The 25,967-nt window shown below is 44.5% G+C and overlaps 1 protein-coding gene across 1 annotated transcript in view; it reads right to left on the bottom strand.

Annotated features, from left to right (window-relative positions):
- The window catches only part of MRE11 (MRE11 double strand break repair nuclease), a 314,955-nt gene that overhangs the window by 52,893 nt on the left and 236,095 nt on the right, over positions 1–25,967 (bottom strand). The window contains exons 17-18 of the mRNA XM_075337495.1: positions 7,447–7,511; positions 2,933–2,997 (exon numbers count right to left, since the gene is read on the bottom strand). Of these exons, the coding sequence (XP_075193610.1) occupies positions 2,933–2,997; positions 7,447–7,511 (130 nt within the window). The remainder of the gene's footprint in view (positions 1–2,932; positions 2,998–7,446; positions 7,512–25,967) is intronic.

Here is a 25,967-nt window from a genome sequence, read left to right as displayed (position 1 = left end):
AAGATATATTACAAAGTTATTTATTTCCATGTCCACTATTGATTTATGACATAAAAATTAAGACCTCGGTGATTCTTTGTCTGTATTACGAGAAAACACCAAAATATCCCACACGTCTGTCCGCTGCTTCTATGCTGTGCTTTGTGTAAGCAAGGGTTACATCGCGCAGTACCGGTGTTTGGAGCCAAGAATCCTGTCGTTAAGACTAATAATTGGTTTTAATTATTTATTGAAGCATCCATACTAATTAAGCTTGGGTAGCCATGAAACGTCTGGAATACTGGGGATTTGCCGTATATTGTGCACATGGGGAAACTAGAAACCTTCACGGTTAGAGCTAAGGGCAGAGTCTGTATGGGGAGTGACGCAGAACTTTTTCAAAACTTTTTCATTACTACAGTATAGGCACCAGATTTGGGGCCTATGAGCTGCGGCCACCACCAGTGAGCCCTTATATACAGCATTCCAGAATACTGTATATAAGAGCACAGGCCGCTGTGTTAATACTCAACTACGGGGGCGGTCCGGTCCGATGGGTGTCGCTCCTCTCTGGTCCGGTGCCTCCTCTCTAATGCAATCGCCATCCTCCTTCTACCCAGCCCAGTATGGATGACGGGTCCTCTGTCATCCACACAAGCCGGCATTGCGCTCCTGCGCAGGCGCACTTTGATCTGTCCTGCTCAGGGCAGATCAAAGTATTGTAGAGCGCATGCGCAGTCGGTCTTTCACCTTTTCTTGCGCCTGTGCATTACAGTACTTTGATCTGCCCTGAGTAGGGAAGATCAAAGCGCGCCTGCGCAGGAGCACAATGCTGACTTGTGTGGATGATGTTGGACACATCATCCATACTGCGCTGGGTCGAAAGAGGATGGCAATCGCAGTAGAGAGGAGGCACTGGACCAGAGAGGAGTGACACCCGTCGGACCAAGAGCAGCGACACCCAACGGACGGAACCGCCCCCATAGTTGAGTATTAAAAGTGATTCTTACGTTCTACACAGAGGCCTGGGCTCTTACATACAGTATTGTGGAATCCTGTATATAAGGGCTCACTGGTGGTGAGCCGGACCGGAGAGAGGAGGTGCTGGACAAGAGACCAGCAACACCCATCGGACCGAACCGCCCCCTAGATGAGTATTAAAACTAATTTTTACGTTCTACAGCGCAGCCTGGGCTCTTATATACAGTATTCTGGAATGCCGTATATAAGGGCTCACTGGTGGTGGCTGCAGCTTATAGTCGCCAAATCTGGGGACAGGTTCCCTTAAATGCAGAATGGTCAGTCATCCCGCATGAGCCCGGGGGAGTATGGACTACAAGTCCACAGAGTCAGCTTCCGACATATCTACAAGGATCTGGGAGGATAGGTGGAACAGCCCGAGGCTGAGGCTAAGTATTTTATACAGCAGTCACTTTATATACCTCTGTGTATCCATGGGTCCTTGTTGCAGCTACGTTTTTACAGTATCTTCCCATGTGAGAAACTTTCTGATTGCAAAGATGTGGCTTACACTATGCACAATGAGAGACCTGGACAACAGAGTGGTCAGCACAGTCCCTGTCCAATTTCGGAAGATGAAGGTTTTTAGGACTCCTGTACTTTAAGGCGGCTTTCACACTACGTTTTATTAACATGAGTCATGAACGTTTTTTTAACGCAAAAACGGATCCAGTGCAAATGCGTTTTCATTTCAATGCATTTGCAATGGACTCGCGTCAACATGCGTTCACATGCGTTTGCGTGCGTTATAGTGAGGATCCAGCGACTTGCAGTTTTTTAACTTTTTTCAAGAACGCTACTTGTAACGTTTTTGAGCTGCGTCCAAATACTGCAAATTGCTGGATCCTGACTATACTGCACGCAAACGCATGTGAACGCTGGCATGCTGATGGAGAGGATCCTACTTGTTCTACTGAGCATGCCCAGAAACCAGCCTGTCATGATCAGTCTCTCTCCCCCTCCCTCTCTCCCTCTGTCCTCTCTCTCTTTCCCCCGCCTGAGAGCGGCGGACGCTCATAACCAAGGTAAATATCGGGTAACCAAGCAAAGCGCTTCTTAGTTACTAGATGTTTATCTTGGTTACGTGTGCAGGGAGCCGCTCCTAGCAGCTACGGACGCTCGTAACCAAGGTACATATCGGGTACTCAAGCAAAGCACTTCACTTACCCGATATTTAAGTTGGTTACAGCTTACCGCAGCTGTCAGATGTCGGCTCCGAGTCTCACGTTCAGTTCCCCTCACTCCCGATCACATGACTCCAATGCCCGCCCATAAACTTCAACTGACAGGATCCTGCAAAATAACACATGCGTTTTTCTCTGCAAAAACAGGATCCGCTTTTGCAGCAAAAAAGCGTTCATGACGCATGTTAAAAAAAACGTAGTGTGAAAGCAGCCTAACTTGCAAAAATGGCACAAATATCAGTGTAACATCACTTAGGTTATCTTTATCCTGTATCACTTTTCAGCGTTTCGCCATCTGCCGTCACCTCTTTGGCACTGGGTAACCAGACAATGGCTTCCAAGTTGTAATCCTCTTTTCCCCTGCTCCTCGGTTTCTCTGTCTTCCAAGCGAGCAACGTCTCTTACCTCTCAGTTGCTCCTCTACCCTGTGACCCCGTCAAGCCACCTTCCTCTAGGACCCTGGGTTGCTCCACAAGTTCACAGACAGTCCCACGGCAGCTTCACTCCACTCAGTCAACGGCAGACCCACCAAATGGGGAAGCATTTGGTGGGTCTGCCCTTGAAAAATTCCCCTCTGCCCTCTCTCACCAGATTTATAGCCCATTCCTTTCAATGCCGCAACACAGTGCCGGGATCTGACAAGGCCTGCACTGACCCTGGCAACTTTTGGTAAAGGGAAAAAAGGGGCAAATCAAAAACAAACCCCGTATGATACGTTTGGTGCACGCACCATACAATGCGGATCATACCTCTTGTCCACTTGCGAAGGGGTGCTGAAGGAAACCTCAAGATCGGAGTCATCGTCCTCTATCTCCTGAGCAGATAGAAATGGAAAAGTTATAGGAAATAACAATCGGCATGCCGTGAACTTTCCACAAAAAAAATGAAACGTAGAAAAAACAAAAAGGAAAAAAAAAATCGCAACGTCCTGCTTTAAAGATGGAGCTATAATCGCTATGAAGATATATTACTAGTCACCAGTGGGGCGGCCCTTTATATTTAATAAGAGTGGACAGCAACACACTGGTGATATTAGGGATTATTATTATTTATTATTATAGCACCATTTATTCCATGGCGCTTTACAAGTGAAAGAGGGTATACGTACAACAATCATTAACAGTACAAAACAGACTGGTACAGAAGGAGAGAGGACCCTGCCCGCGAGGGCTCACAGTCTACAGGGAATGGGTGAGGATACAGGAGGAGAGAGGACCCTGCCCGCGAGGGCTCACAGTCTACAGGGGATGGGTGAGGGTACAGGAGGAGAGAGGACCCTGCCCGCGAGGGCTCACAGTATACAGGGGATGGGTGAGGATACAGGAGGAGAGAGGACCCTGCCCGCGAGGGCTCACAGTCTACAGGGAATGGGTGATGGTACAATAGGTGAGGAGAGAGCTGGTTGCACAGTGGTGTACTGGACTGAGGGTTATTGTAGGTTGTAGGCTTGTTGGAAGAGATGGGTCTTGAGGTTCCTTTTGAAGCTTTCCATGGTAGGGGAAGAGTCTGATATGCTGAGGTAGAGCGTTCCAGAGTATGGGGGAGGCACGGGAGAAATCATGTATGCGATTGTGGGAAGAGGAGATAAGAGAGGAGCAGAGAAGGAGATCTTGTGAGGATCTGAGGTTGCGTGCAGGTAGGTACCGGGAGACTAGGTCACAGATGTAGGGAGGGGACAGGTTGTGGATGGCTTTGTATGTCATGGTTAATGTTTTGAACTGGAGTCGTTGGGCGATGGGAAGCCAGTGAAGGGATTGGCAGAGTGGCGAGGCTGGGAAATAGAGAGGGGAGAGGTGGATTAAGCGGGCCGCAGAGTTTAGGATAGACTGCAGGAGTGCGAGAGTGTTGGAAGGGAGGCCAGAGAGCAGGAGGTTGCAGTAGTCGAGGCGGGAGATGATGAGGGCATGCACTAATGTTTTTGCGATTCTTGGTTAAGGAAAGCTCGGAATACGAAATACTTCGATTATCCGGCTTCATGAATACTTGCCGAATACCTCGCCGCTATTCGACTATTCGCGAATATTCGATGTGCAATGTAAGTCTATGGGAAACCCAAATAACAACAATTCGAAACTATTCGGGCTTCTCATAAACTTACATTGCGCATCGAATAGCGGCGAGGTATTCAGAAAATATTCGCGAAGCCGGATAGTCGAAGTATTCGATCATCCCTAGTGATTATACAACTTGGAAGTATGAACCCAATTTTCGCTAGAAAGAAGGGTTCTTTCTGAGGACATTAGGAGCATTTATAAGCACTTTGTTACTAACATACCCTTTAGGTTAAACTTTGCATCTTTTGAAACTGAAAAAAATATGCATTTTGTAATCTGAGAGCACCATAGTGTGGGAGGAGAGAACCTGATGTGTCTCTTACTGGGCTGTTTCAATATAATCAGTGTTTTATCAGCAGTACAATATCAATACAAGACAACTGGCCTTGTGTCTGCTCGTCCAACCACACCACCACCACTGATTAGCAGCTTTGTATCAATATACACAAAAAGATGCCAATAAGTGTTGTGGAAGGGTTATACACAGATCAGCATTCCGCGCTCTGCTAGATCTGCAGCAGAGAAAACTGTGATTCTTTCACAACGGCTGCACCCAGTAAACTAAGTGACACATCACTGGAATCGGGGTTTTTGTCCCTACATCATGCTACTCTCAGATTACATAGCAGAAACCAGATGACAGATTCCCTTTAACACTAGAAGTCCCAGAAATTTTGATCTCCATAGGATTCCAATGGTAGAAATGTTAAATGACCCCTCTCTGGGACTTCTAGTGTTAAAGAGGTCCTGTCATCTTCTTGACATATGTCTTGATGTAAAAGCTTTGGTGTTTTAAAAAGCCAAGTTGAATTGGGGCTATATTTTGTCTCCCATATTTTCTTTAACTGATAGATTCTTTTTAAAAGTGATTGCCCTGGCTTGGGATGAATGTCTGCAGATGTCTGAATCCTGACAGCGTGCGGTGTGCACGCGCTCAGAATTCTCCAGTATTGACAATGCGAGTGGACGGTCACGAGCTTTGCATACTAGCGGCCATGAACCAACTATGACTGCTCGTCTTCTCTTCAAAGTAGTGGACTGAGAAAGGATGAGCCTGTCTAGTTAGTATGTGAGCAGAAGTGTGAAAATTGCATTCCTACTGTCATGTGACTACGCCAACAACATGGGAGAATCCTTACAGTATGCGCACTGCACACTGTCAGGATTCTGAAGTCACATAAAATGAATGCAGACTTTCCCCCCTAGCCTTGCACAACCCCTCTAGAAATGTAATATAATATACAGTAAACAAACTGCTGCAATAACCAGGATTGGAGAGAACTCTGATCCCATCTGTGTAACTTGTGCTCAAAAGGAACCGTGACATCCAAAGCACTAGACAGAGGGCGAGAGCTAAAATAGAGATCCATTTACTTCCAAATTTATGCTTCAGAGGCATCATACAGCTATTTTCACATTTCTGTGTTTCTCATGGACAGACAACATACATATTATACCCTATGTGGCTGTTCACATGCTAAATAAACGGAGACGTCCACCTTTCAGATTGTTGTTGTAGATCAAAATCTCCCATACAGGTCTATGGGACTATGAAAATCATTCTGTGTTCTGTCCAGTTTTTACCAATGTAACAGGTAGGAGAAGCTTTGCAATTTATTTTTTTTTTTTAGCATAAGGTGAAAAATAACTGATGGTAAAAATGGACACATTGGATAAACAGTGATCCAAAATAGTGATGGAAATACCATGTTTTCCCTATAATAAGCCCTACCCTGTAAAAAAAGTTTCAGTCTTTTCGGAGTATTGCTTAAATATAAGTCCTACCCTGAAAATAAGCCCTAGTTCCAGTTTAATAATGAAGTGTGCATGCAGGATACTTCATTAAAGAAAGCAGACACCCCCAAAAGAGAGAAGACAGACCAAGCAATCATACTGAACAGACCCTGAATGGGAGGCTGTGGAACATGAGGACCTGCGGTGGAATACATCGAAGACCTGTGGTGGAACGCACGTGCACGCACACACACTGTGATACTATACTGCTCTGGGGATCTTGGACACAGTGGAATGGAAGGACTTGTAATGGAATGCATCAAGGACCTGTGGTGGAACGCATGGAGGACCTGTGGTGGAACGCACACGACACACACGGTGATACAATACTGCTCCGGGGATCTTGGATGCAGTGGAATGTAAGGACCTGTGGTGGAATGCATTAAGGACCTGCGATGGAACGCATGGAAGACCTGTGGTGGAACGCACACGTGCACACACCCACTGTGATACTGTACTGCTCTGGGGATCTTGGACGCTGTGAAATGGAAGGATTTGTAATGGAATGCATCAAGGACTTGCGGTGGAACACATCGAAGAACTGTGGTGGAATGCGCGCGCGCATGCACACATGGTGACACAGTACTGCTCCGGGGATATGGGACGCAGTGGAATGCGAGGACCTGCTGTGGAACACATCAAGGACCTGTAGTGGAATGCGCGCGCACACACATACAAACACACACACACACATACACACACAGTGATAAGGTACTGCTCTGGGGATCTGTGGTGGAACACATTGACGTGTTCCATCGCAGGTCATGCATGCGTTCCACAACAGGTGCTTGCATTCCACAGCGCTGCCGAACGGAAGCAGTACGGTTTTACGGGATGTTTCTGTGCGTGTGTGTGATGTTCCTGCAATTTCATGTGAGTGTGTGCCAGCCAGAAGCAAGGGAGGACCGATGTGGAGCACACAAGGACCTGCTGGACTTTCAGGAGGACCCGAGTGCAACGTAGATGTCCAGGGTCTGGTAAGTATGATTCTTCTGAGGGGGGCATCAGCTTTTTTGGAGGGAGGTAAACCTACCACCAAACCTGTGTTTCCCCAGAATTATGCCCTCTCTCGAAAATAATCCCTAGTGCATTTTTCAGGGCAAATATATAATATAAGACAGTGTCTTATTTTCAGGGAAACACGATAGGTCCATATTTCTCACTTACGGGAAAAAATGGAAGTCTGAATGAAGCTTAAGGGTGAATATCTGCAACATGGAGCACTTGATGGAAAATTGTGCATCAGAAGATAAAATCCCTAAATACAAAGCAGAATGGCTCTCTATGTGCCGCACTACGCTCTGCAAAGTGTACCGCTAACAACCATTCGGAAAGTTTTCCAAAGTTACTTGTGCAAAATTACATCCATCTCATTTGTTTACAAAGATTAAATCTTCGGGGGGGGTCCAACCTACCTCGGAATAATTCTTTGCAGGGACCTTTCTGGAGGAAGGTTGTCTTGACGACGAAGACTTAAATGCTGGAAAAGGAGATAAACATGAGCGCACGTTCAGGATGTCATTTTGTTCTTAAGTACAGACACGTAAGCTTATGTCATAGCATGCACGATATGAAGTGTTCTTGTAAAGTGGATTCGATCTCGAAATAGCAGTTTTTGTGAACGGCAATCATCCAAATCCCTTATGTGGTGTGCAATTAGGTTTTGCACAACAGTAATTACAATAAACAATGCTTAAATGGCAGAAATAATAAGAAATGATTGCGGCTAGCTAAAGCACACTTACCACAACCAAAAGCTTTCTTTGCTTTGCAGTTTTTGTTGTTGATGAGTAATAGTAAAGGACAGTACAGCACTGATTACTGAAAATGCGCGTCCACTGCGGTGTAAGTTCAGAAAATCACTTTATGATCCTGTATGAAAGCTTAGGGTCCACTAGTCTATTATCAAGAAACCATTTATTAAAGTTAAAGAGGTCCTTTCACTAGATTTTTAGCCACTTCCTAAAAATAGGCGCAGATCCACTGATTCTGGAACAGTTTTTCTTTTTCTTCTGTGACCCTCCATTCCAAAGTTATGCCCCCCAGTAATAATAATATTCAATTGAGAGGGCGTGTACCATAAAACTTCTTCGTGGGCGTGGCTGTGTATTGATTGGCCAGGAGAAATACACACCCACAGAAAGGTTCTGTGTTGGCTGATGGGAAAATTTACACCATACTTCCAGAGGTCATAACTTGGGAACGGAGGGGCACAAAAGAAAAAGAAAAACTGTTCCAGAACAAGTGGAACAACAAGAATTGGATGATGTACTCAGTTTAAATGAAAAAAATCTAATGAAAGGTCACCTTTAAGTTCATATTTGGGTTAAAATAAAGTCCAGCGAATTTAAAAATGTGGATTCTGGGATGAAAAACTTTGAAAAATAGATGATTTTGCATAAGAAAGCAATGGCTAACAAGGCATTACCTCAAAAGGAAGTACTGCAGTTGAGCAGCTATTCGGATGAATGCTAGTCCATCATACGTGGGTGACAAGAGCCACTCTTACAGATTGACACCCATAGTTCTGTTTTTTAGATAGGTGTCAGTATGATATTGTCAAGAGATTTCTTTTAATTTTGGTTTCTGCAGTCCACCCTTAGGAAACAATATACTAAAACAAGAATTTTTTTTGCAGAACAAATAAGGATTCACAAGCCTAATAAAGAAAACTTGCTGAAATTGGACTAAATATTTTGTTGCCTAAGGAACACTAGTCCGGTCTCGCCACTCATCTCAGGTTATTTCAAGCCAAGAGGAAAGGTAAGGAAGCGTATATATCGGTATCACAGGCTAAAAATTGAAGTTCTAGTTGGAGCTCGATGCGCTTCTGATATCATATGGTAGTCACTGGACCCCTTCGGCCAATCACAGACCTTAGTAATCAGATGACTGACAAACGGGACATGACTACTTTCTATGCTGGAGCAGATCATCGGAGCCCCAACAGATGATCTGCACATGCAATTTTGTCTTGTTTTATGCTCAGAATACTATCCTTGACATTTGCAAGATTTTCATAGAAGATGGGCAACCCCCTTCATTTTTAGTTATTTTTCCCCTAACCACTTTTAGCACTAATTTACGCCAGAAAACTAAGCAAGTATTTAGATAAGAGTAATTTTATATTCCATGAACCCTAACACAGTGGAACTGTCACGCAAGTGACAACAAAAGGTATGGCATACGTCACGACACTCAACAAAACAATGGGTACACGGGATACTTTAACAAAGGGTGGCCCTAGCGCTAGTGAGGGGGCAAAATGGGACATCTCCTTCGCTCACCTGCAGCTGTACCCTACACTCCTAGCCAGTCCTTATACAGGTTCCACACCTGTCGCCGAACAAGATACCTGTGACCCTGGCAGACTTTGTAGTAGCCCTGGCTAGTGAGCTGGCAGGTGAGGGACGCTAGCCCCACCGCTGCATTAATAACACACCAGGGGAAGGAATGAGACAGGGGAAACACAACAACAGACAGCTGCAGTCAGAACCAGGACTGCAACCTAAACAGCAACTTGTGATCAGAGCTCCACCAACTCCTTCCACCTCCAGGCCAAGGATCGAAATGAATCAGAATAACCGGCACCCTCTGTAGGGAGCAGAAAATATATATACTGAATGGGAGTGGTCCAAGCGGAAATGAGAATGCTTGCTGGCAAGGAATACTGACATTAACCCTCTCCTCCCCAAAGGAAAGGGAATATGTTTAATCTGCAATCTCTCATAAGGCACAGAGACTCTGGCCCAGAACCTGTCACCAGTATGTATGTCATGTTCAGTATGCACCAGTTCAGACTATGAGATTAGGAAGTGTCGGCAATTTTTAAAATTTTTGGAGAAAGACAACAGTGAAAGAAACCTTTATAGTCACAAAGTCTTCGGGACGAACCATACTACTGTCAATGCTAATCTATAGAGATTATGTGGCTGTGTGCTTGATTTTATACACTTGCTTGTAATGGAAAAAAGTTGAAACACCTAATTATTAGACATATATAAATCCTTTTGGCCATAAAACATATACAAAATATATAACCAAGGTAGGTTCACTTAGGAATAAAGTATTGCCGTAACATTTGGAGGACTATTTCTCCCTCAAGCCAGGCTTTAAAGGATGTTGTTTTTTTTAAGTTGTCCTTGTTGTCTATCATAACGTAATATGTGGCCATTTACCATCTATCATTTACCAGTACAAGGCTGGGCTTCATTCATTATCCGAACCCCTGCCCAATAAAGACACGCATTTTGGAGTCATTAGCCGGGGAACATTACACTGCTCGGGTACAGATCACTACTTTCATACATTTAGATTGTACGGGAACATTTTCAATTTAACGTTACATATCCGCAGAGCGAAATCTGTCCGGTTATTTGTGCTTTTATGTCATTTATTTCATTTTTATCTTGCCTTTTGCTGTGGCCATTTTCCAGGTAGTTCCATGGACGTTCTGTGCTAGTAAAAGATGCATAATGAAGTTGAGAATTTAGAGGGACAAATACTAAGAGTACAGGTGCACTTACAGCTTGCCATGTCTTTTTTGGCGTCCCCCCCCCCCTAACCATCTGGCCACATACCGTACATTTGCATGTACTTTCCATGTCAGAGAAAAGTGGTGAGGAGCTGGAAGAAGGGGCATAGGCACATGTGGTGCCCAGTGTACCAGTATAGCCAACTCGTGGGATGCACAGCTATCGGCAAAATGAGGTGGGTCTTGTGGCACGCAAGAAAGGCATACATGGTGAGATGAATGTGCATGTACGGGGCTGATTTTATCGCAGTTATGAAAGACTAGGCCATATCAGAAACTCACAACAAAGAGCCACAAGCACGGTGTCTTCTACTCTAAAGCGTGGGAAGGATGAGACATCCATTCTCGTAAAAGGTTGGAGTCCTAGAAATGGATCTGGCACCGATGATATATTTACTTTTGATAAGCTATAAATGTCTCAGATAGTAAAATCCATTTTTTATTCTCAATGAGACCCTTGAGATTGGTTCACTGATCCAAAAATTCATCTTGTGTAAAAACCATAAAAAGTCAGCACGGAGGAGAGACGATATGGAGATGCAACAGGTTATGCTATCGTAAGGATGACCTGAAGCAGGAAGCAGGACTGGATGGCACGATGGTACCTCAGAAGAGACGGACAGCTAGCACTTCCGGATGACCTGTGCAAGTGCTGTGGGAGGAGAAAGCAGGGGTGACTCACATGGGGGACCGCAGGGAAGTCAGGCAAGGCTATACGAGCTGGCCGTGACGGTGAGTAAAACGGTGTCCTTGATAGGGAGAGCCATGCAGGGACGTATAGGTACACTCGGTACTTGACCCATTGTGACTTGCTTGCAGTGTTTGAATGGCTTGCACTCTGGGATAACAGCAGCGTTATCAGAAGTAGTGTGTAACAAAACAAAAAGTGCTTTATTTATGGCTGACTGCCTGTGATTGCTGGTAAAATGCACCTGCATTGCAATACATTACACCTGTCAGTGAGACACTGACAGAAGCCTTTCAGACATGCTCCTGGCATGGTCAAACAGGCTTTCAGTAGCTGACTGAACCGCGGAGGTTGTGATGATGACCTTGGTTTGCCACAGCACCGATCAGACCCTTGCGAAGATGTCGCGGGGGTGCCAATCAGAGGGGAGAGGGAGCTCCTTCTCTCTCCCAGCCTCCTAAACGCTGTGATCGATATCGATTGTGGCATTTAGGGGGTTAAAAAGCCCGAGGCGGTGCAAGTACCACTCCTGGCTGTGAGAGCCGGGTCTCGTCCTAGCGGCGATCGCAGGGGCACAGCTCCTATATCCAACACAATCGCCTTGACGTACCTACACATCATCAGTCAAGAACCTCTATCCAACCATGACGAATAGGTACATCAAGTGTCATGAATGGGTTAAATGTAGAGATAACATACATATTTATATATTTTGCTGACTTAACTGCTCACCGAAAGTATATACATGGGACTAACTCGTGGGGATTATTACCTAACCGCTATTTAATAAGAATTGATGAAGCGATTTCAGCATTTGGTGGAATAAATTGGTCTAAATTGAGGCTCACGGCCTGCTAAATTAGCTCAAGGCTTTGATATTCATGCACCTTCTGAAGATGTGGACAACGCATGTAGAAATTTAATGTCGAAAAAGGAAAAAAAATGTTTAATGCAAGACACAAAAATATGGTGAGATCATCATTCCTTGAAAATATATGTGGAATAGGAGATGATCCCTCGTGGATTGAGAATTAAAAAAATAAAATACCTACAACAATGCGCTCCTCACCTATATTTGTGGACAAGTGAAATGAAACCCAGTCCGAGTGTTCCATTCATGTAATAAATCTCATTATTTCCCCCGAAGAAAGCAAACGTAAGGATTTAAAAGTAAAAAGTGAGGACTTGGAAACATCTCAAAGTCTATAATGAAAAACCCTACGTGAGAAAATGAAGAATAATCTTGATAAATTGGAAATGGCTATTATGCTGTCACGAAATGACTGTTGGATATCAAAAAATAGGGGGGGCCCCTAGGCTGTCACTCACGCTAGGGGCCCTGTGATATCCCTAACCCCTATATAGGTCAGGAATGAATGACAATGGCTATGGATAATGCCCCATTATTTGGTTGAGCTCCCGTAAATCCAGGCATGGACGTAAGCCACCATCCTTCTTTTTAAAGGGAACCTATCAGGTGCAATATACACCCAGAACCACGAGCAGTTCTGGGTGTATATTGCTAATCCCTGCCTAACTGTCCCTGTATCTAGTAGCATACATAGAGATTTTTAGGAAAAGTATCTCTTAATATCCTTTAGCATATCATAATGAGGCCAGGGACTTGTCCCAGGGGCGTTAGTTCCCCAGACTAGTCCGCCCTCTTAGAATGTTAGCACGCCCACAGGGCTGTGCTAACATGTTATTCAATGCCCAATGTCATCAGCTGTGACGAACATACCTGTCCGTTGTCATCGACTCGGACTCCAGGTTTAGGCTCAGTAAGCATGATCAGAAATCCCGGCACTTCCGGTCATGCGCACTAGACCTCTCTGAAACCGGGACATATACACCTGGCTTCATAGTGTGTATGACCGGAAGCGCCAGAACTTCTGATCATACACACTGACCCTCAACCTAGTGTCTAAGGCGTTGACAATGGACACAGGTACACGCGTCATCACTGATGACGCTGGGCAATGTGCATTGAATAGCATGTTAGCACAGCCCTGTGGAACTAACGCCCTTACGACTATTCACTACTCGTGCGAATAGTACAGCTTTCGGGTTACTCACTACTTAGCAAGTATTTCCCATTGACTTTGTGCTCGCTACTCGTAACGAATATGTGAGTAGTGGACAGTACTCGCTAACAGCATCGCGAGTACGAATAGTTAACTACTCTCTCAACACTAGTCACCGCTGATGATGCTGGGCAATGGGCATTGAATAGCATGTTAGCATGCCCCTGTGGGTGTGCTAACATGCTAAGAGGGCTGACTAGTTGGGGGAAATAACGCCGATGTGACTAGTCCCGGTGCTCATTAGCATATCATGAAGGATCTTTAGAAATACTTTTCTAGTATCTGTTGAATTGTGTTAGTCTCTGATGTTTGATATTGTCTGTATGTCTCCTCTGAATTTTTGCCACAGAATATGTTGGCGCTATAAAAATAAAAATGATTATATTATTATAGATATTTTTAAGCCCTATACAGTGCCACGCCTACTTAGTGGTTGAGAGTGGTATTGGAACTTACGTCACGCACTTACTATAAATGGAACTGAGCTGAAATAGCAGACCCGGCCAATGGACAACGATGCTTTTTATTTCCAATCTCAGACCTCCGAGGTACACTTGTGTTGTGTCACTAGCTATCAGTCACGTCCTTGTTCTGTTTTGAGGATTGATTCTACATTTTTACAACAAAAAATCAGCATGTGGCAGCATTTGTTCTTGTCAAAATGATGGACACTTGCATGAAGTTGGGTGCCTAAAGTGCCGGCGTCTCCACAGGGACGCCAACTTACTCACTGCCGCCACCGGGTTGCATTCTCCCTCGTAGCTGCCCATGTGATCCTCCGCCTCCCTCTCCTCTTAGGGCCTGTGCATGAGGCACAGGCTCCCCAGGAAAGCGCCAAGTATATGTGCGTGTGCACCGGGCCTCCTCTTAAAGGGCCAATGCGCTATTTCCAGCCTATGGCTGTAAGCATTTAAGGCACTCTCCCATTATGGGAGGTGCATGCGCATCACATTTAGTAAGTCTACAGTCTGGTAGCTAGTTGTCAGGTTCCGTGCTCATGTCTACCATATTTGTCTGAACCCGCCTGCCTGTTTGTCACAGTCACCCTACCTGCCGATACCTGTGCCGATACCTCAGTCCATCACGTGTCCTGAGGGTCTGCTGCCACAGTTCTGGTCACTTCTCTGGGAGTGGTACCTGGTGTCCGCCTTGCGGTAGGCGCTTAATTAGGCCCCCCACTAAAGAGTAAAGGCCCTGTCACACACACAGATACATCTGCGGCAGATCTGTGGTTGCAGTGAAATTGTGGACAATCAGTGCCAGGTTTGTGGCGGTGTACAAATGGAACAATATGTCCATGATTTCACTACAACCACAGATCTGCCAAAGATTTATCTCTGTGTGTGACGGGGCCTTAAGCCCGGGTCCTCCACTAAACCCACTCGCTGCCCCTACACCGGCTGTGAGCGTTACAGTGCCGCAAGTGCTACAGATCCAGCACAAAATGATTAATGGAAGTCACAACTCAAGTGTGAACGAAGCCTTAAAAATTTGATCTTTATTTCTGTGTCATTGTGCCAGAACATAAAATTTCCCATGACCAGATCAGTGAATTTCGATTTGACTCCACAATGGGTTAAATTGCAGAAATCACTGGCGACAGGTACAGCTGGAAGAAGAGGCTAATTCACAAACCGAGGGCAGAAATGAGCCGTGAAGCGGATGAAATGCTTACGCTTTAACACAAGCGGGCTGATGAATGAATAATGCTCCATTACTGTAATGGGCAGCAGATCTCGCTCGCACGATGGCAGACGCCGGGGCTCTCGGGAAGGGTTGTTGACAGATATTATTACGGTACTATGCTTGATTACATAATCGCTATGGATTACGCAATGAGTAAATGAGAGAAACCGCACGGAAGCCCGAGAAGTCAGGGGTCATCTTACTGAAGCTCTCGAATCAAGAACCGAACAGATGTTGCCATATGGGAATTTCACACGCATCGTAAAGAGGAAATAAAACATGGAAATATAGAAAATGAGCCTTTTCATCTTAGGGAGTCTATGGGGTCTCCATGCCCACTGCCAAAATTTCCCATTAAGAATAATGCATTGTAATAGGCCACTTGATATGCGCCTATGGGACCTATGTAAACGCAGCATAGGATACAAAGGGTATGGCTAAAAGCGGCAATATTGAGTTTTATGATTCTAAACATGCCCAACGGAAGGATACGACCACCTTCAGCTCCATATATTTTGGGCTGAAAATCCTTTTTTGTGGGATAATCACGTATATATTCATGATTGTGGAGATGTCAGAGTGTGGAGGTGGCTCAGGAGCTGAAATTTCTCCACATTTTGGTATATAGCCAGCATCAATTGTCACAAGGAGATTTTTGCAAGCATCGCTGACTGTCATGGCGAGGTCAGGATGTGTGAAAACTCCAGATTCTGGCCCTCTGCCTTCTAACTGTGATCATTGCAGGGACACTCAGGTGTTGACCCACAGACTAGTAGTTCACAGCAGGCTTGTAAGAGTTAATCTCTGCTGGGCTGCTTGTTAATCTCCTTTAGTCGCATGCTATGTGAGAGCTAGTCAGAACATTCAAACTCCTTTCAGATGTTGAAAAAACAAAAAGCCAGCACCAAATGTGCACTTCAGCACTAAACATTCCAAACTGTACTTATTATAAAAATTTTGAGATTTTTGGCAAAAAATTGCAATTTCTTGAGCTGCCTCGCCACGTCACGGCAAATCTCATTAGAGGCAGTCCTACACTAAAATATTTTTATAAAATGTGCCATACGGCCTCACATATGAATAGTAGAACTGCTCTTAGCAGCACTCTCCTGGTCTATTTCAATCCCGTACCCATGACTGAGTCATGGCTGTGGGCGGGACAGGTCCAAGCAAATGCTGCATGAAGTAAATAGCCTGTGGACAAAGCCTGATGACTCAATGTGAACAGTCACCAACCGCCAAAATCTAGACAGATGGAATACATCCCAAATTGGGGTGCATAGCAAGGTGGAGGTCAACCACCGACCAATTCAATGAAGAAAAAACAAAAAGCCAGCACCAAATGTGCACTTCAGCACTAAACATTCCAAACTGTACTTATTATAAAAATTTTGAGATTTTTGGCTGAAGTGCACAATTGGTGCTGGCTTTGTCCACAGGCTATTTACTTCATGCAGCATTTGCTTGGACCTGTCCCGCCCACAGCCATGACTCAGTCATGGGTACGGGATTGAAATAGACCAGGTGAGTGCTGCTAAGAGCAGTTCTACTATTCATATGTGAGGCCGTATGGCACATTTTATAAAAATATTTTAGTGTAGGACTGCCTCAAATGAGATTTGCCGTGACGTGGCGAGGCAGCTCAAGAAATTGCAATTTTTTGCCAAAAATCTCAGAATTTTTATAATAAGTACAGTTTGGAATGTTTAGTGCTGAAGTGCACAATTGGTGCTGGCTTTTTGTTTTTTCTTCATTGAATTGGTCGGTGGTTGACCTCCACCTTGCTATGCACCCCAATTTGGGATGTATTCCATCTGTCTAGATTTTGGCGGTTGGTGACTGTTCACATTGAGTCATCAGGCTTTGTCCACAGGCTATTTACTTCATGCAGCATTTGCTTGGACCTGTCCCGCCCACAGCCATGACTCAGTCATGGGTACGGGATTGAAATAGACCAGGTGAGTGCTGCTAAGAGCAGTTCTACTATTCATATGTGAGGCCGTATGGCACATTTTATAAAAATATTTTAGTGTAGGACTGCCTCAAATGAGATTTGCCGTGACGTGGCGAGGCAGCTCAAGAAATTGCAATTTTTTGCCAAAAATCTCAGAATTTTTGTAATAAGTACAGTTTGGAATGTTTAGTGCTGAAGTGCACAATTGGTGCTGGCTTTTTGTTTTTCCTTTCAGATGTTGTCCTTGGTGGGTGAAACGACCTCTCCAGACCAGTATACAGTGTGTCCACCCATATCTTGTCAACCGCCATTAACTTGAGAACGGCGGCAGCTATAGGCATAGAAGTGGTGTCTAGGTATAGTAAAGTATCCATGCGCTACACAATGAAACCACCTATAGCGCCACCTGGTGGAAAACAATGGAGTTAGCATTTTTATCTCGAAAACAGAACAAGATAGAGAAAAAAAGTGAATTACAAAGTTGTAGCGCATCATCAATTCAACACGAATCGCCACCTTGCATACAGAAATGTTATGATATGAAACCCATGACCCCCCCTAAACATTGAATGCTGGTCACGCATATGGCGCTCATTTAACTTTGATGCTCAAAGTGGCCCCCGTCAGCTGCAATGCACATCTGGACTCTGCACAGCATACTGTATCTTGCTGCACGCTGTGCAATATGGTAGGTGACACGTTTGCACAAGCATCTGTGATACGTCGTCGTAGGACCTGCAATGTTGGTGGAGGGGTCGCATACACCGGCTGTTTGATGTGACCTCACAGAAAGAAGTCCAATGGGGTCAGGTCAGGTGAGCGTGGAGGCCACTCCACACAGCCACCATACCCAATGACTTGTAGGAAGGTCTCCATGAGGTATCGCTTCACGTCCGCAGCCTTGTGAGTTTTACACGTTCTAATCATATCATTTCTGTATGCAAGGTGTCGATTCGTATTGAATTGATGATGCCCTACAATTTTGTAATTCACTTTTATTCCTCTATCTCGTTCCGTTTTCGAGATAAAAATACTAACTGTTGTTTTCCACCAGGTGGCGTTATAGGTGGTTTCAATGCATAACGCATGGCTACTTTACTATACCTAGACACCACTTCTATGCTTATAGCTGTCGCCGTTCTCAAGTTAATTGCGGTGGACAGGATATGGGTGGACACACTGTGGATAAACTATAGCTGGCATTAATGGAAGTTTCCAGCCAGCATACTGTTGTGCTCAAAAGTTTACATACCCCAGCAGATTTTTTGCTTTCTTGGCCTTTTTTCAGAGAATATGAATGATAACACAAAATCTTTTTCTCCATTCGTGGTTAGTGGTTGGGTGAAGCCATTTATTGTCAAACTACCTTGTTTTGTCTTTTTAAATCATAACAACCAAAAACATACAAGTGACCCTGATGAAAAGTTCACATACCCTGGTGATTTTGGCCTGATAACATGCACAGAAGTTGACACGAATTGGTTTGAATTGCTAATATAGGTAACATCCCCACCTGTGACCTGTTTGCTTGTAATCAGTGTGTGTGCACAAAAGCTGAGTGAGTTTCTGTGATCCAGACAGACTCTTGCATCTTTCATTCAGCCACTGATGTTTCTGGATTGTGAATCATGGGGAAATCATAAGAATTGTCAGCGGATCTACGGGAAAAGATAGTTGAACTGTATAAAACAGGAAAGGGATACAAAGAGATATCCAAGGAATTGATAATGCCAGTCAGCAGTGTTCAAACTGTGATTAACAAATGGAAAATCAGGGGCTCTGTAAAAACCAAACCACGATCAGGTAGACCAACAAAAATTTCGTCCACAACTGACAGAAAAATGAATTGGGATGCAAAGAAAAACCCATAAATAACATCAGTTGAAATACAGGACTCACTGAAAACTAACGGTGTGGCTGTTTCAAGATGCACAATAAGGAGGCACTTGAAGAAAAATGGACTCTATGGTCGACTCACCAGAAGAAAGCTATTACTGTACAAATGCCGCAAACTACTGTATCTTGCCTACAATGCGCCAAATAGCACAGAGACAAGCCTCCAAACTTCTGGAACAAGGTAATTTGGAGTGATGAGACCAAACTAACTTTTTGGCCACAGCCATAAACGTTACACTTGGAGAGAGGTCAACAAGGCCTTTGATGAAAGGAATACCATTCCTACTGTAAGTATAGAGGTGGATCGCTTATGATGCGGGGCTGTGTGAGATACAAAGGCACAGGACACTTGGTCAAAGTTGAAGGAAAGATGAAAGCAGCACATTATCAGCAAATACTGGAGGCAAATTTGCACTCATCACCCCGGAAGCTGCGCATGGGACGTACTTGGACATTCCAACATGACAACAATCCAAAACACAAAGCCAAGATGACCTGTCATTGGCTACAGCAGAACAAAGTGAAGGTTCTGGAGTGGCCATCTCAGTCTCCTGACCTCAATATCATTGAGCCACTCTGGGGAGAACTCAAGTGCGCAGTTCATGCAAGAAAACCCAAACATTTACTGGAGGCTTTTTGCCAAGAAGAATGAGCAGCTTTACCATCTGAGAAAATAAAGAGCTTCATCCACAACTACCACAAAAGACTTCACACTGTCATTGATGTTAGAGGGGGCAATACGCGGTATTAAGAACTGGGGTATGTAAACTTTTGATCAGGGTCATTTGGATGTCGTCATGATTTAAAAAGAGAACACACTGTAGTTTGACAATAAACTGCTTCACCCAACCAGTAACCATGAGTGGAAAAAAAGAGTTTGTGTCACCATTCATTTCTCTCAAAAAAGGCCAAGAAAGCACAAAATCTGCTGGGGTATGAAAACTTTTGAGCACAACTGTATGTTGGCTGGAAACTTCCATTAGTGCCAGGTATAGTTTAACTATACAGGTCTGGAGAGGTGGTTTCATCCAAAGACAACATCTGCAAGGAGTTTGCATGTTCTGCCTGTGTTTGTGTGGGTTTCCTCCGGGTTCTCCGGTTTACTCCCACACTCCAAAGACATACTGATAAGGAAATTTGGATTATGAGCCCCAATGGGGACAGTGCTGCTGATGTATGTAAAGCGCTATGGAATTAATGTTTGCAGGCTCATTGTCTGAGTGTTATGCTTGACACAGATCTTTCCTTCATGTCCTATATACAATCTCTCGCCCGCTCTTGTCGCCTGAACCTCAAGAACACCTCTAAACCTCACTGTGACCCTGATCTACTCCCACCTTAACTACTGTAATTTTCTATTAATTGGCCTCCTCCTCACTAGACTCTCTCCTCTACAGTCCATCATTAATGCAGCAGCCAGGGTCACCTATCTGGCTAACCGCTAATCGGATGCCTCCTCTCTGTGCCAGTCATTGCACTGCTTGCCCATCTATCACAGGATCCAATTCAAACTGCTTGTTCTCACCTACAAAGCTCTCCACAGTACGGCACCCCCTACATCTCCACCCTCATCTCTGTCTATCACCCTACCCGTTCTCTACGCTCTGCAAATGACTTTCAACTAACACCCATACGAATCCGAACCTTATACTCCCAGATCCAAGACTTCTCATGAGCTGCACCAATCCTCTGGAATGCTCTACCCCAACAAACTAGGACACTCCACAACTTGCACAGCTTCAGATGCTCCATAAAAACCCATCTTTTTAGAGTGACCTATCACACTCCCTAACCAAAGTCAATTCATATATATTCCCTCCACTATTTCTCCCTCAAACCTCACTGTATCCAAAAGCAATACAAAGATTGGCTGATGACTGGTTTATACAGACTTTATCTATTCCCCATTTTTTTGAGATGGCTGGACTGTCATTATAAATAAACACTTGAACCTTGTGTCACTCCCATCTCATCCCATTATAGATTGTAAGCTCTTACGAGCACGGTTGTCATTATTTTTCCATTAATTATTGTATCTTCAATAATGGTTACTTCTGTTTGTTTCTTTATGAAACTCTGAATTGTAAAGCGCTGTGTAATATAGTGGTGCATAGAAATAAAGATTATTATCCAGACCTACTGGTGGTTGTAATACTTTATTGCTGTAAACAGTTGTGGTATTAACCCTTATTTTCTTTTGTTGCTGCCTTACTTCTCTTGCTTTTCTCATTAGTTTCTTACGGATTGTTCCTGTGAGTTTGCAGTGTGTCTGAGTTTTGTTTTTCCCTGTCTGTCTTTATCAATCTTGCCATCACACTCCTGCCCCTCTCTTCACTGGGGAGGAGGACAGATTAGTTCTGGTCAGCAAAATAACCAGGCACGGGACTCCGGCATCTCCACCATCAGGGGTAATCCAGCGGTTAGGGATAGGTTAGGGTCCCCTAGAGTGAGGGACAGTATAAAAGCCCACTGTTCCTCGCTATCCTGCAGTCACATCATGACATTTATCTTTAACAGCAGTAGCTGGAGCTGAGCTCCAATTGCTGCTGTTAGCCATCTGATTGCTGCATACAAACACCATTGATTTCAATGAATAAAATACAAGTTTTTCTAAAACTCTTCCTGCAAAATCAGTTCCTCCTGCTTTGTAACATCCAGGCTGCAGATCAGAGACACTTTTCAACCATTTGACTGGTTCCCTTTGATTTGTTTATCTCTCTTTTTCTAAGGGAATTTCAGCTCATTCATGTCCACAGATCACATCAAAGCACAGCTGAGACATGATACGGTAAATAAATATAAAATAGAATGACACCCAGAGCAAGGTCAGGAACAGATTCCTATATAAATCCCTCTGCAGCCAGAGAGATAGAGCAACACACAAGCCATCAAAGGCGAACGGTGCATAATTCTTAAAGGCAACCAACGAGCAGATTTTTGCCCTATAAACTAGAGGCAGTGCCATAATGGCACTAGGAGACTGATTAAAATGATATCTTTAGATGTGAAATCTGAGGCTTGATTGCAGAATAATCCTTGCTCAAGCCTTCAGAAATTACATAATTTGTGCACAGGCTTGAGCATCGGGGCGGAATATTGTAAGTCGGATACTCTGTAACCATTCCTCCGCCATGCCGGCGCATGCACATTGCTATTAGGACGTAGTCTTCAATAAAATGGGGCCGGAATCAGCACATGTGCGTACCCATTTTACGGAGGACACTGCAGAGACTACTATAAGCACCAAATCTACACCTCCTGGGAAAAAAAAATCGCATCACTAAACTGCTTGGTGTTTTGATGTGTTTTTCTGCCAAGAGGTGTATATTGAATGCAGGAATATGCTGAAAAAATGTCAGCCCCAAATCTGCATCTCTTGTCAAAAAAACGCGGTTTTCTGCCAGGAGATACAGGTATGTGAACTCAGTGATCTCACCTGAAGTGAAGTCACTTAGTTGTATGAGGCCACCTGAGCTCAGGTTACCTGTGGTCACAGATGCAGGGCCGAGGGAACCTCCAGCCATGACCGCAAATAACCTGAGTGACGTCACCACTCATCGTTGTAGCTCATTCTCTGGCTGAAGGTCACAGGAGGCCAGTCATTATCTATGGCCACGCGCTGTCACTTCACATGTAGAAGAGCTGGAATCGTCATGGAACCTTGTGTGGATTACTTTGTACCTGGGTGTTTTGGTGGCTAATAAATTGGTGAAAGAAAGTGGGATTTTTTTTATTTCAAAGAAAGGTTGGGGTTTTTTTTGTGTTTCTGTTTATTTCTTTTCACTTACAGATTAGTAATGGGGGAGACTGGTAAGAATGAAGCGCTTGCTCCAATCCCTTTAGCCCTTACCATTTTTAAGCGCCTGATTTGGGTCCCAATAGACTTATATGGGGACTGGGGTCCGGCCAGATCTCCAGGATCAATTTCGGGCCCAAACCATTTTTATTAAAACCCGATTGGACCCATTGATCCTTGTTATCTGCGCGTCCGCCCATCACTACTCATAGACTCTATGAGGTAGTGACTTTACCTGCACTCACAAACTGCGTGCAATTCTTGCAATGCAAATTTATGCTGCAGATTTCTGTAATTACACATACAACAGTGTCATACTTCTCTTCACTCAGCGCATTTCTCCACATTAGTGTCTTCTACAGTATATGGATCAAAAGTACCTCATCTCCCTTCCAAACTATACTGAGGCGGGCTTCACATCGGCGGTATTTTGCCGCAAAGCCGGCACAAATGCGGTTCACATCCATTCATTTCCTACGGACTCGCGGCAAGATCTGGTCACATCCGTGTCACGCACGCAACCGCTTGTGACCAGATCTTGCCGCGAGTCCATAGGGCATGAATGGAAGTGAAACGCTTTTGTGCCGGATCCGGCTTTGCAGCAAAATACCGCTGATGTGCAGGCCGCCTAACAGTAGTTCTTTGCCCATATTTCTCCGCAGCAGCCCTAACAACACTGCCGTCCAATTGCTTTCCATCCACAAATGTTTCTGCTTTCCCTAAGTTTTGCAACACAATGAATAAAAACATGAAGTCCGAAACGCGTTTGTCGTCTTGGATTTGGCCATTGACGTTTTTACTTTTTCCCCTGGCTATTCTTCGTGATTTTTAGGATATTTTTTAATAAAGTTATTATGGAGCCCAGATGCCGGATTTCCTACTACGTGTTTACAGTTCTTCCCCAAGTAGCGACAACTGTACGATGCCTCCTTTACGCTTTATATACAGAATGGAGTGGAGAAGGGGTTAATGCCGCTCATCAGCCAAAATGAAGATGTAAAATGTTGATGATGATAACTCTTTCTTTTATTCCATAGGTCTACGCGTTTCGAGGTGAAAACCTCTTCCTCAGGACCAGAACATCAACATAAAGCACCCTTTATGCACCCCTCATCCTTTACGCTTTAGTAGGATCTTTTTCTTTCCCATTATAGTCCCATTAGTGCCTTATTCCAAGCCCTTTGTGGCCTTTCCATTACTCGCCGCAGTGCCTGGTTCCCATTTGTCCACATTATTAAGCACTCTGTTCCATGTTTCATCCGATGGTAATAGTGTGGTTATAGACGTGCTTGCTTTATCCCGAGGGCTATGATGGCAGGACGCTATATACTGATGGGCTGCTGGAAGGAGGTTATGGCTGCGTGATCAGTAACTACATAGACTTGTGCATTAGGCAATGGGTGCATGTGCCCACCAGCCAAAGACACATAGATCTGGAAAAATGTCCTCAACGTTGCAATTGCAATACCAAGAAATAAAAAGTTGTGGCGTTTTGGAAATCCAGGCACTTACAGCCTTGGCTGCCATCAATGAGGTTATTAATGGCCGTCTTAGGAATGTTCGGCTGCTGCTGAATGCAATTAGGCAAATCATCAAAATCCATTTAGGCCACGCAGGCAGCTCAGAGCAGCGCAAGCAACATGTCGGGATGACAAACCGCTTCCGGGACAGTTTGGAGAAATGGCCGTATCACTGGTTCCACCAGCAAATCAATGTAGCGCTGAGCTGTTAGTGCATGTAGCATGTTTCACTGAAAATAAGACAGGGTCTTATATTATTTTTTGATCAGAAAGATGGGCGAAAACAAAGATATTCGTGAGTGGCGGGTCCAACCTGGATAAAAAAAAACCCAAAACCTGGTTCGGGCCCGGAATTGATATCGGATATCTGGCCGAACCCCAGTCCCCAAATAAGTCTATGGGGACCAGAATCCGGAGCTTTAAAATGGTGGTGAGACCAGGGATTGGAGCAGGCGCGATATACTTACCGAGTCTCCGTGTGGCTCTAACGCTACTTCCGGGGGCCGCTCATTGTCCTTGATACATATTCACTGCTTCCCCCACCCACTGGCAGAGCCCACGTGTCTTACTGGTTGCAGTCAGATGTGCCACCACCCTTTGTGGCAGCGTATCGGACTGCTTTTAATCAGAGGCGCTGTGTATGTGTCTCTATTGCTGTAAAAATAAATAAATAACTGAATGAATGAAAAAACTGGTGTAGGGTGCCCCCATATTATGATACCAGGCCCACATAAAGCATATGGCTGCAGCCCGTAGCTGTGCGCTTATCTTTGCTATGTATCAAAATAAGAGGGACCGCATGCAGCTTTTTTAAAATAAAAAAAACAAAACTATTTAACTAACATTAAAAAAACGTCACGTGTTCCCCAAATTTTAATACACAGCCATGATAAAGCCGACAGCTGGTAGCTCATTCTCAGACTGGGGAGACCCAAGGTAATTGCCCCCCACCAAGCCTAAAAAAGCAGCCTGCAGCCACCCAGGATTGTCGTGTCCTTTACACTGACACTTTACCTGGCTCATCCCAATTGATCTGGTGTGGTTAATAACAGCTCAGAGCTGCTGCTAAGCCCTAGATTAGTAATGGGAGGCGTCTATAAAACTCCCGCCCCATTACAAATCTTTAAGTGAAAAGAAACCGCGAAAAAATCCTTTATTTGAAATAAAATACAAAAAACCTCACCCTCTTTCCCCCCTTTATTAACCCCAAAAATACCCAGGTCTGATGTCATCCACACAAGGTCCCAAGATGATTCCAGCTTTGCTGCATCTGAAGTGACAGCGCACTGCCATAGATCATTACTGCCCGCGGTGAGCTTCAGGCAGAAAATGAGCCCCGCAATGAGCAGTGACGTCACTCAGGTTATCAGCGGTCACAGCTGGAGGTTCCCATGGTCCTCCACCTGTGATCACAGGTAATCTCACCTGAGGTCAGGTTAACTGCAATCACAGGTGGAGGACTGTGGGAAGCTCCACCTGTGACCGCAAATAACATGAGTGACACCAGCATTCATCGCTGTGGCTAAGTCATTCTCTGCCTAAAACTCACAGAGGGCGGTCATTGTTCTATGGCCGTGCGCTGTCACTTTAGATGCAGCAGATGTGGAATTATTGTCGGACCTGGGTGTTTTAGCTGTCGATGAGTCTGCCAGAGACCGGCAAGCATCTTTTCATCCCAAAAAATTAAATGGTGGTGCCAAAGTTCATTCTAATAGGGTATTTAAATGCACCAGTCTCAGAAATTGAAGGAGGTAGTCCCAGTGGACAAATATGCAGTG

This window comes from Anomaloglossus baeobatrachus, chromosome 2, assembly GCF_048569485.1.
Source record: "Anomaloglossus baeobatrachus isolate aAnoBae1 chromosome 2, aAnoBae1.hap1, whole genome shotgun sequence".
Taxonomy (NCBI): domain Eukaryota; kingdom Metazoa; phylum Chordata; class Amphibia; order Anura; family Aromobatidae; genus Anomaloglossus; species Anomaloglossus baeobatrachus.
Note: the sequence above shows the minus strand (reverse complement) of the source record. Positions and strands in the feature narration are given on the sequence as shown.